This window comes from Hemitrygon akajei, chromosome 5 (genome assembly GCF_048418815.1).
Source record: "Hemitrygon akajei chromosome 5, sHemAka1.3, whole genome shotgun sequence".
Classification (NCBI taxonomy): Eukaryota; Metazoa; Chordata; class Chondrichthyes; order Myliobatiformes; family Dasyatidae; genus Hemitrygon; species Hemitrygon akajei.
In genome coordinates, this window is record NC_133128.1 from 171,336,829 (window position 1) to 171,353,314 (window position 16,486).

The 16,486-nt window shown below is 38.3% G+C and overlaps 1 protein-coding gene across 1 annotated transcript in view; it reads left to right on the forward strand.

Moving 5' to 3' along the window:
* The window catches only part of ola1 (Obg-like ATPase 1), a 168,196-nt gene that overhangs the window by 120,224 nt on the left and 31,486 nt on the right, over positions 1 to 16,486 (forward strand). Inside the window, exon 8 of the mRNA XM_073047198.1 lies at positions 15,232 to 15,375. Within this exon, the coding sequence (XP_072903299.1) occupies positions 15,232 to 15,375 (144 nt within the window). The remainder of the gene's footprint in view (positions 1 to 15,231; positions 15,376 to 16,486) is intronic.

The window sequence follows — 16,486 nt, forward strand, 5'->3', positions numbered from 1 at the left end:
AGCAATGCTCTCTTTTTCACTCTTAAGTGAAATAAAAATGTAGCTCAGTCAAGAAGAGTAAAGAATGTAGTCTATATGCACAACCGCTGCTTGACAGCTATATCCCTTGGTGAACCCTGCCTTCGGTAGATCTTCTGGTAAAGCTAAAATGTTCTGAAATATCCCATAATTCTAATATTATAATCCTAATCAGAAGCCCATTTCTGTAAAACTGCAGAGCCTATAAACCAGGGGTGGGCAAACTTTTTGACTTGTGGGCCACAAAGGGTTCTAAAATTTGACAGGGGGGCCGGACCAGGAGCAGATGGACGGAGTGTTTTGGTAATACACCTCATAAGAGAAAATAAAATATCATGGGATATGTAGAAAACATGTGTTTTAATTTCAATTGAAAATGAACAAATGCATTACAACAAAATATCTGTCTTTGAAGTCCCATGGTATTTAGCTATTTATTGAAATGACTTTTAAAACACTGAAAATTAAATGAATAAAATACAGCTTTTTTAATAGTAACAGTTATTATTTTAAAGCACTGAAAATTCTGTTATCCTTCAAGATATTATCATCATCACTCTCCTCCTGACTGTCTTTATTTCAAAAACGGTAGGAGATGCAGGTCTACTTGTCCTGCTCCTTCTTATTCAATTGTCCCCTGTGCCAAAACTCAACAACGACCAGTGTCACTGACAGAACAGTGACAGCGCGCCAGTATGCGGAGCGCGTTATTTGATCTGGAGCGCATTTTTTATTTTGAGAACATACGTGCACCTGCGTACTACTCATGTCCATCACTTAACAGAAATGACATGTAACATGTAAGGCTTATTGAAAAAAATATTTTCAAATGCATTTTTTTACATAACACAACGAAGAAACTTATTTTTAATTTCAGTGGGAACAGTGTTGTTGGTCTCCCTTTTTAGCCAGCGCATCAAAGTCTGGATTTAGTTTTGTTGTGGCGATTCTCAGGATGGATCTGAGGTGTTAACAAGGTTTATTAATATAATTTCATCAAGTTCTGCGGGCCGGATTAAAAAGCTTAACGGGCCGCATATGGCCCGCGGGCCGTAGTTTGCCCATGCCTGCTATAAACCGTCTGCAATCTGATACAGAATTTTGTTCTGTTGCATTTGCTACTGTTGAATACCATTCTGGCTGAAGAAAGAGACGTTCACTCTGTGTTAGTTGCTTAGTCAGTGAGTAGCCTGATTCTGTTATTTCTCAGAAAAAATTCCTTTCCGATTTCAGTTCATTAATATCGTTCAAAAGACTCCATATATTGATCTCTCAAACTTTGTGTGTTACATAGAGCACAGGAATAGGCCATTCAGCCCACAGTGTTGTGCCGAACCACCTAAAAAGCAATCAAAAACACCTAAACACTAATCCCTCTGACCTACATTATGTCCATATCCCTTCATCTTCCTTATATTCATTTGCCTACTCAAAAGTCTCTTAAAAGCGTCTAATGTATTTGCCTCGACCCCCATGCCAGACAGTGCATTCCAGGCATCCACAACTCTCTGTGTGAAAAAAAAACTTACCCTCTCAAACCAACTCCTTCTCAACTTCAATGCATGCCCTCTGGTATTAGACATTTCAGCCCTGGGAAATATGCTCTCTGTCCACTCTTACCTGTGTCTCTCATAATCTTGTAAACCTCCATCAGATTTCCCCTCAGCCTCTGAGAAAGAGTAAACAACCCCAGTTTATGCAGCTCTTGTGTTGTCTGGTTTCACAACATAAGAGAGCATAAAACTTCTGAGAACCTGGGAAGTTTTTTGAGTTTATGGAACCAGAGTGAGAATAGGGCGAAATTAAGAAGCAATCTCTTTTGAAACAAGATCTATTTTGAGTTCCTAGAGCATAGTATATTAGTAGATGGCCTGCTTGTGCCTTCGTGTTCACTTTTGAGCAGCTGGATGAAAGGATCAAAGAGAAGCTGCTCTGAGAGAAAGTACTGAAGTGCTCTTGCAGACTCGAGCTTATTCCTGTGAATGGTTGGCTTGAAGGATATGTATGGTAACCATACATACATCTTAAGTTTAAACATTGAACATCTTTTGAGAAATGAGTTACTAACATAGTTGGCTGACAAAATTTACAAAGTTTGAGTTAACTTATATGTCATGGAAATTATCCTTTTGGGAACAAGAATTTCTGATGCAGTGTACCTATTTGAAGTACTTGAGGAGGCAACGTTGGAGGGAGAAGAATGCAGTGTTGAAAAAAGCCTTTCAAGATGTCTGAAAATGCCTTCAAACAGTTATTAAGGCTGAAAGAAGACAGCTATCAGAGTTTCTTAAGATATTTTAAAATGAGTTAAAGCAAGCATTGAGAAAGTGAATCTGGAAAATTAATAATGCAAAACAAGAGAAGCATTTAATTAATTTCATCTATAAGTGGCTATTCCTATTTATTTCCACAAATGGGTGAATTATAATGCTCTTATGATGTAAATTTTCCCATTCCTCAGTAATGATTGGATTTTTTTTTGTTTATCCAAAAATGTTTTGTTGCAAAGTTTAAGTTGGTGTATTACATTTCTTGAATAAGTGCGTTGGCATTAGCAGTTTTGAAATTTTATTTCATTAATAAATTACCTATTTAATCTCATGAACCACAAGGCATTTCTTGCAAAGGATTAATGCTGTTATATGTACAGTGTTCACACATTTGTATTTGTATTTTAACATAATTTGTTCTGGCATAATATAAGGCCATAGGTAGACTGCTTTTGTGACACCATGTATATTCTTTTAAATATTGCTGTAATACTTCAGTTCATTAACTGCAAAAATATGTATACTTTATAAACAATGATTTTCTTCACAGAGACAAGTTTGTTTTGAATTTTAATCTTTTTTCCTTGCCTTTGTATTGCATGGATACACTGAGGTTTTTAAATAAAATCTACAAGGTCAAGATTTCATGTGTGCAATAGGTGTTCTTTGCGATCAAGTTGATATCAAGAACTAGCTTGAAAACTAATGGACTAGATAGTAAGACAATTGAAAGCTACAGTAGTAGACTGATAATTTAAGAATTTTTACCTTACTCTCTTGTGCACGCTGTCTGTATAATGTCAAGTTGGCTAGGAAGTACTTCTTCATTTCATATGACAGAATGTGGCAGACATGACTCTAAGGCAGTGAATGAACTGTTTACCTATGTATGGTGTTTCCTAATTCTTTGTTAGTCATTTCTTGTCAGATTTGATGTCAGTCAATGAAGAAACCCTAAGACCTTCATGCTCATTTAGTGGTTGAATGTATGAGTTCTGCTTCTACATTATGAAGATAGGCTGTCGAAATTTGAAATAGTGCCTTTTGTTACTCCCCTTATGATATTCAACATTGTAATGGTTTCTTCAATTATGATTTATCCCAGAAATAATATGTTTATTGATCAAGGTCTTACTAGTAGACAGAAATTGATTCTGTAGATTTGTTTGTACAAAATAAAAAGATGATCTTAAGGAATTTTATTCTTTGCAGTGATGAAGGATCCATAACTTTTAAAAGGAGTATAGGATGTCATTATACAAGATTTGTATCTTGGCCCAAAGTGCTGGTCAGTATTCGCTTCCTTTGTCAAAACTTATGGTTTAAAATATGCACTGCAAGCCTACTTACTAATGAATGTAAATCTTAAAGCAAAGCTGTGATTTGGAAAATGTTCATAAAGTCCCTTAAGCATGGTGGTTGTATATGATTCCACCAGCTCCTTTGGCAGCAAGTTGCAGATTATCAGTTAATCTCAAAAAGAACCTTTCCCCTCAAATCCCCTTTAAAATTCTTGCATTATACATGTATCCTCCTGTTTCTGAAAACAGTGAAAACTTCTGATTGTCTACCCCATCTGTGCCTCATATCAGAAAGCCCAGTTGATTCAATCTCTCCACTTAACTAAAGTTCTTCAATCCAGGCAACATTGTGGTCAATCTCCTCAGCACTACTTCACAATGCACAGTTTAACTGGTGTTTTGTAAATTGCAACGTAACATTCCAAGTTGTTTATGCTGTGCCACAACCTAAGAAGGTAAGCATATCTTATGCCACTTTAACCACCCAATCTACTTTTGTTGCTACTTTTAAAGCATTATAACTTGAACTCTGTTTCCTTTGTTCAGTGCACCACACTATTTACTGGCAATTTTCCATCTGATCCTTATCCTACTGTACCCTTGGACAACCTTCCTTGCTATGAACAATACCATCAATATTATTGTCATCTGCAAACTTACTAATCATACTCCTATGTTCACATCTAAGTCATAAATACATAGGGGTCCTAGCACATTCCCTGGAGTACACCACTGGTCACTGACTTCCAATCAGAAAAGCATCCTAACACCATTCTGCCTCCTAACACCAATGATAGAAGCTGTCATTGAGACTGGTGGTACATGCTTTCAGGCTTTTGTGTCTGCTGTCTGATTGGCAGGGGGTGTTGGGAAAGAGAGCATGTCTTGGAGTAGGTGGGGTCTTTTATTATGCTGGCTGCTTTGCCAAGGCAGCAAGAAGTGTAGTCAGAGTTCATGGACGAGATACTTTTTTCTGTGATGTGCTGAACTGTGTCCACAACTCTCTCCAACTTCTTGCAGTCTTGGACAGAGTGGATAGTTTTTGCTGGTGTATTAATAAAAATTGATGTGGTGAGGGCAAAAGAGAACATGCTAATTTTCTGTAGAAGAAGTAGAGGAGTTGGCAGAGCTACCTTCACCGTGGTGTCATTGGACTGGGATAGACCATTTGTGATATTCATTCCTAGAAACTTGAAACTTTCAAACCTCTCAACCGCAGCACTGTTGATGTAAAAAGGAGCATGTGCACTCATTTCTTCCTGAAGTCAAAGGCCAGAACTTTAGTTTTGCTGACATTGAGTGTAGGATGGAGAATTCAAATAGCATCTGCACATTGAACCCAAATGTTTCGTGAGTTGGGCATTTAGTTTGCATTTGGTTTCTCCAATGTAGAAGTGATCATATTATGAATACTAATTGGAATACACTAGATGAGGAAGTATGACAGAATTACTCCTTTGCTGTTTGGATCTCTGAATGAATGGAAGACTGGAAGTGAAAGGACCAATGTTGCATTTCCTGTGCAACCTCAGGAGATGCAACACCTCACCTTTTGATATGATCTGATTGTTGACTGTTTACCTTTCTTGCATAATGCTTTTGCTACCTAGCATGTATTGCATTTTTGCCAATTTGCCAAAACAATTTTAGATAAGTCTTACTCATGTTGGCATATCTTTTCGCGTTGATTGAACCAGCTTGGTGTTGTGGGTTCATTGTTACTGTTATGCGAATAATGTGCCAACTGATACATACTCAAACCAGAAACTTTTTCAGGAATAACTGAGCAAATCTTGTTGATGGGTATCCCAACCAGAGAATATTTTGTGCCCTTTTTATTCTCTGCAGTTTCAATAGGTGAGTGGGGATAGTTGGTGATGATTGAGAGAAGGCTTCCATGCCTAGATTTGACCCAGTGCTGTGAGATTTTGAGGTTAAGTCAAACTTTGAGGACACCCAAATAACAATTTTGTGTTGTCCAGGGTGAGTGCCAAGTTTGACGATGGCCCATGGAGTTTTATTCTGCTTGATATAACTGACTGACTTGCTAAACCATTTCCAGGGGCTGTTCAGAATCTGTAACATTGCTGTGGATCGGGAGTCACATTTGTAGCAACGTTTTTTTGATTGAATTTGAATTCCCCCACTGTTATGGTGAAATTTTAACTTGTGTTTCTGGATTAGCAACATAGGCCTCGAGATTATAAAACCATTGATATTTTCTTTAATATACACATACACACACACACACTAGCTCATTTATTTATTTTTTCTATATTTATATTGTATGCATTGTACTGCTTCTGCTAAGTTAACAAATTTCACAACAAATGCCAGTAATATGAAACCTGATTCTGATTATGATATCTGAAGCTTTTGTAAGTAGAATCTGAATTAAAATTTACAAAGCAATGATATTCTATCAGAACTGGAAAATTGTTTAAAATGTTTGGATTTTGAATTAAGTGGCCAAGAACCAACCATAACCATCTCTTCAAACTAAAACAGAAAAAGCTCTTTTCAATATGAAATGTTAACACTGTTTCTCTTTTCATAGACGTTGCCTAACCTGCTGAGTATTTCTAGCAGTTTCTATTTTTAATCTTTATACTTTCAGCGCATCTAACCCTTTTTTATTTAATCTCTGTTGTTAATTCTTGGAGTACAGATATCACTGGTAATTCTGCACTACGTTTTCTTTAAGATTGTTACATATTTTCTTAAACACTGTGCTCAGAACTACTCATGGTCTTGCAGCTGAAGTGTAATCATGGCGTTAGTTAAACTATTGTTTCATAAAGTTGGTGTTATAACAACAGAACCAGTAGTTATAGTTGGAATTAGTTGAATTGTATTGTTATTACATTATATCAGTGTCTCAATTGTAACTTATTTTAGGAGATCTCCTTTTTGGAGTTGCTTGCATTGAGACAGAATAGTTGCTTTGTAACAATCAAAGTCATAGTTTAAAGTTCAAAGTAAATTTATTATCAAAGTATGTACACCATATACAGTGGCATGCAAAAGTTTGGGCACCCCTGTTCAAAAATTTTGTCACTGTGAATAGCTAAGCAGATAAAAGATGACCTGATTTCCAAAAGGCATAAAGTTCAAGATGACACATTTCTTTAATATCTTAAGTAAGATTACTTTTTTATTTCCATCTTTTACAGTTTCAAAATAACAAAAAAGGAAAAGGGCCCGAAGCAAAAGTTTGGCCACCCTGCATGATCAGTACTTAGTAACACCCCCTTTGACAAGTATCACAGCTTGTAAACACTTTCTGTAGCCAGCTAAGAGTCTTTTAATTCTTGTCTGGGGGATTTTCACCCATTCTTCCTTGCAAAGGCTTCTAGTTCTGTGAGATTCTTGGGCCATCTTGCATGCACTGCTCTTTTGAGGTCTATCCACAGATTTTTGATGAATTTTAGGTCAGGGGACTGTGAGGGCCATAGCAAAACCTTCAGCTTGCACCTCTTGAAGTAGTCCATTGTGGATTTTGAGGTGTGCTTAGGATCATTATCCTATTGTAGAAGCCATTCTCTTTTCATCTTCAGCTTTTTTACAGACAGTGTGATGTTTGCTTCCAGAATTTGCTGGTATTTAATTGAATTCATTCTTCCCTCTACCAGTGAAATGTTCCCTGTGCCACTGGCTGCAACACAAGCCCAAAGCATGATCGATCCATCCCCATGCTTAACAGTTGGAGAGGTGTTCTTTTCATGAAATTCTGCAGCCTTTTTTCTCCAAACATACCTTTGCTCTTTGCGGCCAAAAAGTTCTATTTTAACTTCATCAGTCCACAGGACTTGTTTCCAAAATGCATCAGGCTTGTTTAGATGTTCCTTTGCAAACTTCTGATGCTGAATTTTGTGGTGAGGACGCAGAAAAGGTTTTCTTCTAATGACTCTTCCATGAAGGTCATATTTGTGCAGGTGTCGCTACACAGTAGGAACAGTGCACTGCCACTCCAGAGTCTGCTAAATCTTCCTGAAGGTCTTTTGCATTCAAACGGGGGTTTTGATTTGCCTTTCTAGCAATTCTATGAGCAGTTCTCTCGGAAAGTTTTCTTGGTCTTCCAGACCTCAACTTGACCTCTACCGTTCCTGTTAACTGCTATTTCTTAATTACATTACGAACTGAGGAAACAGCTACCTGAAAATGCTTTGCTATCTTCTTACAGCCTTCTCCTGCTTTGTGGACATCATTTATTTTAATTTTCATAGTGCTAGGCAGCTGCTTAGAGGAGCCCATGGCTGCTGATTGTTGGGACAAGGTTTGAGGAGTCAGGGTATTTATAAAGCTTTGAAAAGGCATCACCTGGCCTTTCCTAATGATGTCTGTGAACAAGCCATAGCCCTAACAAGCTAATTAAGCTCTGAGACCTTAGTAAAAGTTATCTGAGAGCTCAAATTTCTTGGAGTGCCCAAACTTTTGCTTGGTGCTCCTTTCCTTTTTTCACTCTAAAATTGTACAAAACAAAACTAATACACTAATCTTGCTTAAAATGTTGAAAAGAATATTTCATCTTTAACTTTATGACTTTTGGAGATCAGTTCATCTTCTACTCACTTAACTATTCACAGTAACAGAAATTTTGACCAGGGGTGCCCAAACTTTTACATGCCACTGTACAACCTTGATTCATTTATTTTGTTCAAGATGGCATTGGCGATATACAGTGACTCTCAAAACTGTTAGCTATTCTACGACATATTTCTATTACTAGGACCGCTAATTTAGGGGCATTGAATGCGTCTAATTATATTCTGTGTCTTATTCTGTGACTTGTTTCCAGCACTTTGGTAGTTGAATGTAATGACGTGTTTTATTCTAAGAGGATTGCATTTGCTTCAAATTATTATAGTATACCTATTGCTTTGTCAAATTAAGGTGATAGAACAAATCGTTGGTTAGCTTTTATCCAAACATGTATATGCAGCACATTTCCTCTAGTATGCTTGGCGCTTTCCTCTGTATTCTCTCTCCCAACATCATTAAGAAACCACATCTGAGATCCAATTTCCTGTTTGTGGGTGCACTTCACCAGTTCTATTACCCTTCAGCATTTCTTTCTCCTCTTCAAGGCATCAAGGCACCAAAACAACAATACAGAGGCAAGATTCAGACTCAACTTTCCACCAACAACACATGCAGCGTATGGCATGGTCTGCGCACCTTCGCAGACTTCAAAGTTAAACACAGTGGAGTTTCCAACATCGATGCCTCTTTCCTAGATTAACTAAATTTTTTTTACACTTGATTCGATGTTGCCAATACTGAGCCCCTGAGGAGACCTGCAGATGATGCAAGTGCAGCTTGGTCATCTCTGAGGCCAAAGTACGCAAGTGTTTCCAACGGGTGGACAGTTGCAAGGCTGTGGGACGGGACGTCATCCCAGGGCGGGTACTCAGAATGTGCGCGGCACAACTAGCAGGTGTGTTTACAGACATTTTTCATCTCTCGCTATCCCAGTGTAGAGTGCCCTCCTGCTTCAAATTATCCACCATTGTCCCTGTACCAAAAAAGACCAAGGTAACATGACTGGTGTCCTGTCGCACTCACCTCAATAATAAGCAAATGCTTTGAGAAGCTGGTCAAGGACGACGTCTGCAGCATGCTGCTTCCCACTCCGGACCCCATAAAATTCGCCTACCGACACAACTGATTGACAGACGACGCAATGGCCACAGCTCTACACGCTGTCCTTGCACATCTGGAGAAGAGGGATGCTTATGTCAGAATGCTGGTCTTGGACTACAGTTCAGTCTTCAACACCATTATTCCCTCCAGGGTCGACAAGAAACTCAGAGACCTCGGCTTTCACCCTGCCTTGTGTAGCTGGATCCTGGACTTCCTGTCAGATCGCCAGCAGGTGTTAAGAGTGTGCTCCCTCACCTCCATCCCTCTGACTCTCAACACAGGAGCCCCTCAGGGCTGTGTACTAAGCCCCTCCTTTACTCTCTGTATACCCATGACTGTGTTGCCACCCTCAGCTCCAATTTGCTAATTAAATTTGCTGATGACACTACACTGGCCTAATCTCAAATAATAATAAGGCAGCCTACAGAGAGGAAGTCATCACCCTAACACAGTGGTGTCAAGAAAACAACCTCTCCCTCAACTTCACAAAAAACAAAGGAGCTGGTTGTGAACTACAGGAGGAATGGAGACAGGCTCAAGGCTGATTTATACTTGTACGTCGCATCTACGCCATACGTAACGCGTACCCTATACTGTACCCTATGCCGTAGGGTGACATGCACCTCTCCAGAAAAGTTACTCACGTGTTGTGGCGACGCAGACTGCAACAACTGTGATTGGTCCACTTGGTAGCATTGCATTTCCTCCTACATATTTCCGGTTGCTTCTTCTCCGCCATGTTTGTAGGCTGTGCACACACCAATGCAAAATAGATGAACCAAATCGGTCAAATCTACCTGGCAATATGCGGAAGTGTTTGAAATGCATTTCCTCGTCCATGTGTCTTACGAAGAAACTCAACACAGTGGCATAGAAACCCCACTGCCAACTAGTGTTTTGGCACACACCAATGCATGCTTGCTACGGCATAGAGCGACGCAGAAGTGAAAATCAGGGTAATGGCGTAGGCTACAGCGTAGCCCGTACGCACAAGTATAAATCAGCCTTAACCTTTATAGAGATCAATGGATCTGGTGTTGAGAGGGTGAACAGCTTTAAGTTCCTAGGCATAAACATCATCGAGGATCTCACGTGGTCTGTACATACTGGCTATGTGGTGAAAAAGGCAAAACAGCGCCTCTTTCACCTCAGATGGTTGAAGAAGTTTGGTATGACCCCCGAAATTCTAAGAACTTTATACAGAGGCACAATTGAGAGTATCCTGACTGGCTGCATCAATGCCTGGTATGGGAACTGTACTTCCCTCTATCGCAGGGCTCTGCAGAGAGTAGTGCAGACAGCCCAGCACATCTGTAGATGTGAACTTCCCACTATTCAAAACACTTACAAAGACAGGTGTGTAAAAAGGGCCCGAAGGATCATTGTAGACCCGAGCCACCCCAACCGCAAACTGCTCCAGCTGCTACCATCAGGAAACAGTACCACAGCATCCAAAATCCAGGACCAACAGGCTCCAAGACAGCTTCTTCCACCAGGCCATCAGACTGCTTAATTCTTGTTGATGCAACTGTATGTTGATGTTATGTTAAATTGATTATCCTGCTGTACATAATATTTATTATAAATTGCTGTAATTGCACATTGTACATTTGGATGGAGACGTTAAAGATCTTTACTCCTCATGTATATAAGGATGTAAGTAATAAAGCCAATTCAATCCCTGTCCCTATCACTATGTTCTATATTTTCCTTTCTTGTGCCCATCTTTACATAGGATTGGAATTTCTTCTGTAGCTATTCTGATATTTTGTAGATGGTCCAAAAGCTTCCTTAACAGTTAGAACGGTTGATACTTTAAGTAACTTCTACTGAAAGGAAAGTGCTAAGCCCATAAAACACTTAATACAAGTGCTAACTAGCTGGAACAGGATAGCAAGAGGTTACCTCAGTAAGGAATGACATTGAGAGCCTACAATTCTTTTTCTGAACAGGTATGACATTTTTGAGATAAGATATTGTTGTTGCTAAGGAGGGATATTGTATTTACATTGGCATGTAATATTCACTGCCACCTTGTGGAATTGTAGTAGACCTGTATACTGAAACAATTCTGATCTTAAAAGAAAAATTTTCTGTGCTTGACAATGATGTTACATTTTTTTAAAGCATTATAAATGTCAACCATATTACCACCTACTGATACAGGTATAGTGAGTAATTAATGCTTTCAAAATTGAATTTTCTTTTGTCAGAGAGGATATTATTTGGATTTGAGATGGAATTTTTCTCTTTCATATGCTGTCTCCCACCCTTCCTGCTGTTCCAAACTATCTCAACTGACTCCATTTTTCCCTATTATGTTTACTTTGGGTTTTGTTATGATCATCCTCTTTTCCCAACCTTCCTACTCACTTTTGCAAATCTCTTTGCCTGTTCATCCCTCCCATTTCTGCCTTTCCACCATGTAGTCTGTCATTGTCTTTCAGCCATATCTCTTTCTCCAACCCTGTCTTTTGTCTCTTGGTCACCCAGACTGGAGTTCTTCCTGTCACACTTTGATTTGTTGTTTTTTGTTGAATATATTTTTCTGAGTCATAGATGACAGAATCTCACTTGTTGTAAAGCACCTATTTTGACTAATCCTATTTAATTTTCCTCACATTCCCATCAATTATCCCCAGCTTCTACCACTCAGTCAAGAACTAGGGGCAATTTACAGTAGCTGATAAACCCATTACCCACACATCTTTGTTCATAGAAGGAAATCCATGTGGTCACAAATTCCACACAAACAGCACAGCAGCTATGGATTAATTTTGAGTCACTGGGACTGTGAGCAGCAGTTATACTGGTTTATACCACTGAGTCGCCTGTAAGCTCCAAAAGAAAAATAGAAAGCTGAAACTGGTGTCTAATTGGTTCATAGAATACAGAGAGTAGGATTGCAAGGCTGAAGCTTGGAAGTCTGTGACTCATGGTGTTCCACAAGGATCAGTGCTTGGACCTCTGTTGTTTGTAATACATATCAGTGATTTGGATGAAAATGTAAAATGGGTGTATAAGCAGGTTTGCAGATAACACCAAGATTGCCCAAGTTGTAGATGTTGTAAAGGACTATTAAAAGAATACAGTTTGGGATATACTGTAAATCCATTACAGATATGGGCAGAGAAATGGCAGATGGCGTTTAATGTGGACCAGTGTGAGGTGTTGCACTTTGGGAGTTCAAATGAAAGGAGGAAGTACAGTAAAAGTTAATGGAAGATCCCTTAATAGTACAGAGGTACAGACTCCACTTAACACAAAAGCATTATTTTACTTTTAAAATTCATTTTTATATGTACACACTGAAATGTAGTAGATAAATTTGCCTTTAACACTTCTGAAGGAATATGCCTTCTAAAATGTGTGAAAGACAAGGACCACATCATCAAAAATAAATAAGTATCTTTTGTTAATTTTGTTAAATAAGACTTTAAATGATGAGTTTCTGTCCAGTTTTGCTTTGCAGTGTTTTTCCCTGAATTAGTGTGACATGTGATGGGTCACAGTATATTCAGTTTCCATGATCTTTAGAGCTAGTTTAAAAACTTTGGCCAGCCAGCCTCTGGCACACAAATTATCTATCATTCTTCAGTTCCCTGTCATTATTCACCAGTGAAAATATCAATTTGTCTGATATGTGGTGGCTTCCAGAGAGAATCAAGAAATTAAACATATTGGACATTGCATCAGCAGAACTGTCTGAAAGAAAAGCAAGTATCTTGATTGATTTTTCCAGTCCACCTAAAATCCTGGGAACAATTAAGTAACTTTATTAAGTGCTATTATTTTTTTCTCACGTGTCAATGTTAACGTAAGAAAAGTTGTTTACTCATGAAATGTCCTTTTACTGTGAATGTACAGCTCATTAGAACAAAATGATGGAAACTGATTGCATTTAATTTCTTGGGATCAGTCCAAAGCTGTATTGAATGGGTGTGTATATAATCTCATAATTGTTCTTGCCTCCTGCTGGTTTATAGAAGAATTAATGTTTTGAATAAACTCTACACAGTTTGCTTCTCTTGAAGTTAGCAAACCTTCTTACCAGTCTCTTTGGCATTCAAATAATTTAGTACTACTTTGCCCCACTCTTACATTTTTATCTGGAAATCTGTATTATTATTGTTAACTTTTTTTTGTATTAGCCACAGTGTAAGAAGAAACTTTTCTTATTGGATTTGTTCTTGTGTATGCTGGTTCTATTAATTCTATGTTTAGATTTGCTTTCAGAACACCCTTTGAACATTTAAAAATCACTATCTTCAAATAGATGACTGAACCATGCAACTCTTTAGTGGCAATTTAACAATAAATTGGTGATTTTTATTTTGTTGACTCATGGGAATAGAACTCACCAATAAGCCAGAAACATTGTCCGTTCTTAATTGTCTCTAGGACCAATTGACTGCTGGACCAAATTAAGGGACAATTAAGGATCAACTTCATTAATGGGTCCAGAGTCATTTAGGATGACTTGAATATGTTCAGCAGACTTCCTTCCTGACTTTCCCCAATACTACAGTTGTTTCATGAAAAATGGTACTGTGCTAGCATATTATACAAATGTATTCAATAACTTTGGTGAACTGAAACGAGTGTCCCTGGATCAATAGTTCAGGCCCTCTGCTGGTTGGTAACCTAACCAATAGGCTACCGTAATTGAAACCAAATATCTTGTAATATTTTAGATAGTCAGTTCAAAAAAAGCCTTCACTTGTATAGTCTTATAGCTGAAACGGGCCCTTTAACCCAATTCATCCATGCCAATGGCATTTCTCATTTGCCTACATTAGGCCTGTTTCCCTGTGTTGTTTTCCTACCACTCTCGAAATTCCTTTTGAACATTTAAATTGTATCTGCCTCAATCACCACCTTTTGTGTAGAAGATCTCCACAGATCACCACAGATCTCCTTTAAAATTTTCTTCTCTTACTTTAAATCTATGCCCTCTATGTTTGGACACCACTTACCTTGGAAAAAGACTGACTGTCTACTCTTTCTGTCTTCCTCATAATCTTATAAATGTTTGTTTTCCCCTCAGCCACTCCCCCCTATGTTTCACCCAGTCTCTCATTTTAACTAAAGCCCTTCATTCCTGATGGATCTCTTCTGCATTCTTTCCAATGTGTGTATCTGCTCTGTTGTGTGGTGCACAATACCCAGGTGCGGCATTAGCATTTATTTGTACGGCTACAACATGATGTCCTAACCCTTATATTCATTGCTTACAAAGGCAAGCAAGCCAATGCTTTCTCGCTGTCCTATGTAACTGTGTCTCCAGGTTCATGGAACAATGAAAGTGTATCCAAGATCTTTCTGTATACCAATATTCCCTGACTTTTATCGTAAATGTCTTGCCAGTATTTAATGTCCAAGAAAACATTACCATACAGTATTCTGATTGAATTCCATCTGCCACTGCTCTGCCCAATTCTCCATTTGATCTCTGCTCCTCAATATCCTTAGACAGCCTTTTTACTTCAATTCCAATTTTTATGTCAGCAAACTTGCTAATCAGACCACCTATATTTTCATCTAAGTCATATATATTGAACCAGAGAGGTCCTGGCACCTTTTCTTAAGTGAGGTACACTACAGAATGCAGGCTTTAAGTCCGAAGACCAACCTTTTCAATACTATTCTCTACCTTCTGTCACAAAGCTAATTTTGGCTCCAATTTGCCAACACACCTTCAATCCCTAATGGGCCTGCTTCAATGATAATAGCCTTTTTTAATGGCATTGTTGCGTTTTTAACTTGCAAGTAACTCCTGTGTTTGATTTACTTTTTGATCCTAAAGATAAATGCAACCTTGTACTGGTATTTCGGATTCTTAATGTAATTATCAGTTAAGCATATCTGACCATGTAAGGTCTATATAGAAAAATAGCAATTAAAAAAATTGTTTATGAAAATATTTGTACTGCTAAATGATGACTGTTGCACAATGATGCCCAGAGTACCCAACAATGTTGTGCATCTTTTGTGTACAGGTTGATAAAAATTAAGGAGTGGGTAGACAAACATGACCCAAGAGCACTGGTCATACCTTTCAGTGGAGCAATGGAACTCAAGTTACAAGATATGGATGATGAAGAAGAAAAAACAAAATACCTGGAAGAAAACAAAACACAAAGGTTATTGAGCATTTACTTTTTAAAGCTTTCTTTTTATTTATTAATTTATTTAAATAAAAAAGGAGTTTCCAATTTACATTTTGAATTGCGATTAAGTATTTTAAGTTTTCAATGTTTGTGCTGAAATCAAATTACTTAGTTCTGAATGGACTTCAAATGGAGCAGCATTTAGTTATCCCTTAAATTTGTTCATCATTTTTATCTCCTCCTGTGCACATAGCCTTCGATTCTACAAAACTGGGCAGAGCATAGTACAGTACAGGCTTTTTTAACCTACTCCAAGATCAACTTAAGGCTTCCCTCCCATATAGCCCTCCATTTTTCTTTTGTCTATGTGCCTGTCTAAGAGTTTCTTAAATGTCTCTAATATATTTGCTTCTACTACCACCCCTGGCAGAGTATTGCACATATCTACTGCTCTCTGTGTATTAAAAAAAAAACTATCTCTAACATTTACTTTCCTCCAATGGCCTTAAAATTATGTTCTCTCGAATTAGCCATTTCTGCCCTGGGGAAGTCGCTGGCTGTCCATTCTGCCTGTGCCTCCTATCAACTTGTACATCTTTATCAAGTCACTTTGCATCCTTCTTTGCTCCAAAGAAAAAAGTCCTTGCTCATTCAACCTATCCTCAGAGGACATGCTTCTGAATCCAGGCAGCATCCTGGTAAATCTCCTCTGCGTCCTCTCTAAAACTCCACATCTTTCCTATAATGAAGTGACCTGAACTGACACAATAAATCAAGTGTGGTCTAATCAGAAATTTATAGAGTTGCCTTGCAACTAATTGAACTCCATCTGACACCTCTCAACCCATCTCTGCATCCAATTAATTTTAGTTGTATCCTATGACAGTCTCTACACAATCCACAACTCCACCAACCTTTATGTCATCTGCAAACTTTGACTCACCCTTCCACTTCCTCCTCCAAGTTATTTATAAAAATCACAAAACATACCTTGTGCCTTCTTAACCACTCTAACAACTTGTGTGGCAACTTTGAGGTATCTACGGGCATGAACCCCTCGATCTCTGCTGTTCCACACCATCTCCTGCCATTAACTCTATACTCTGCCTTTAAGCCCAATCTTTCAAAGTGTATCACTTCACAT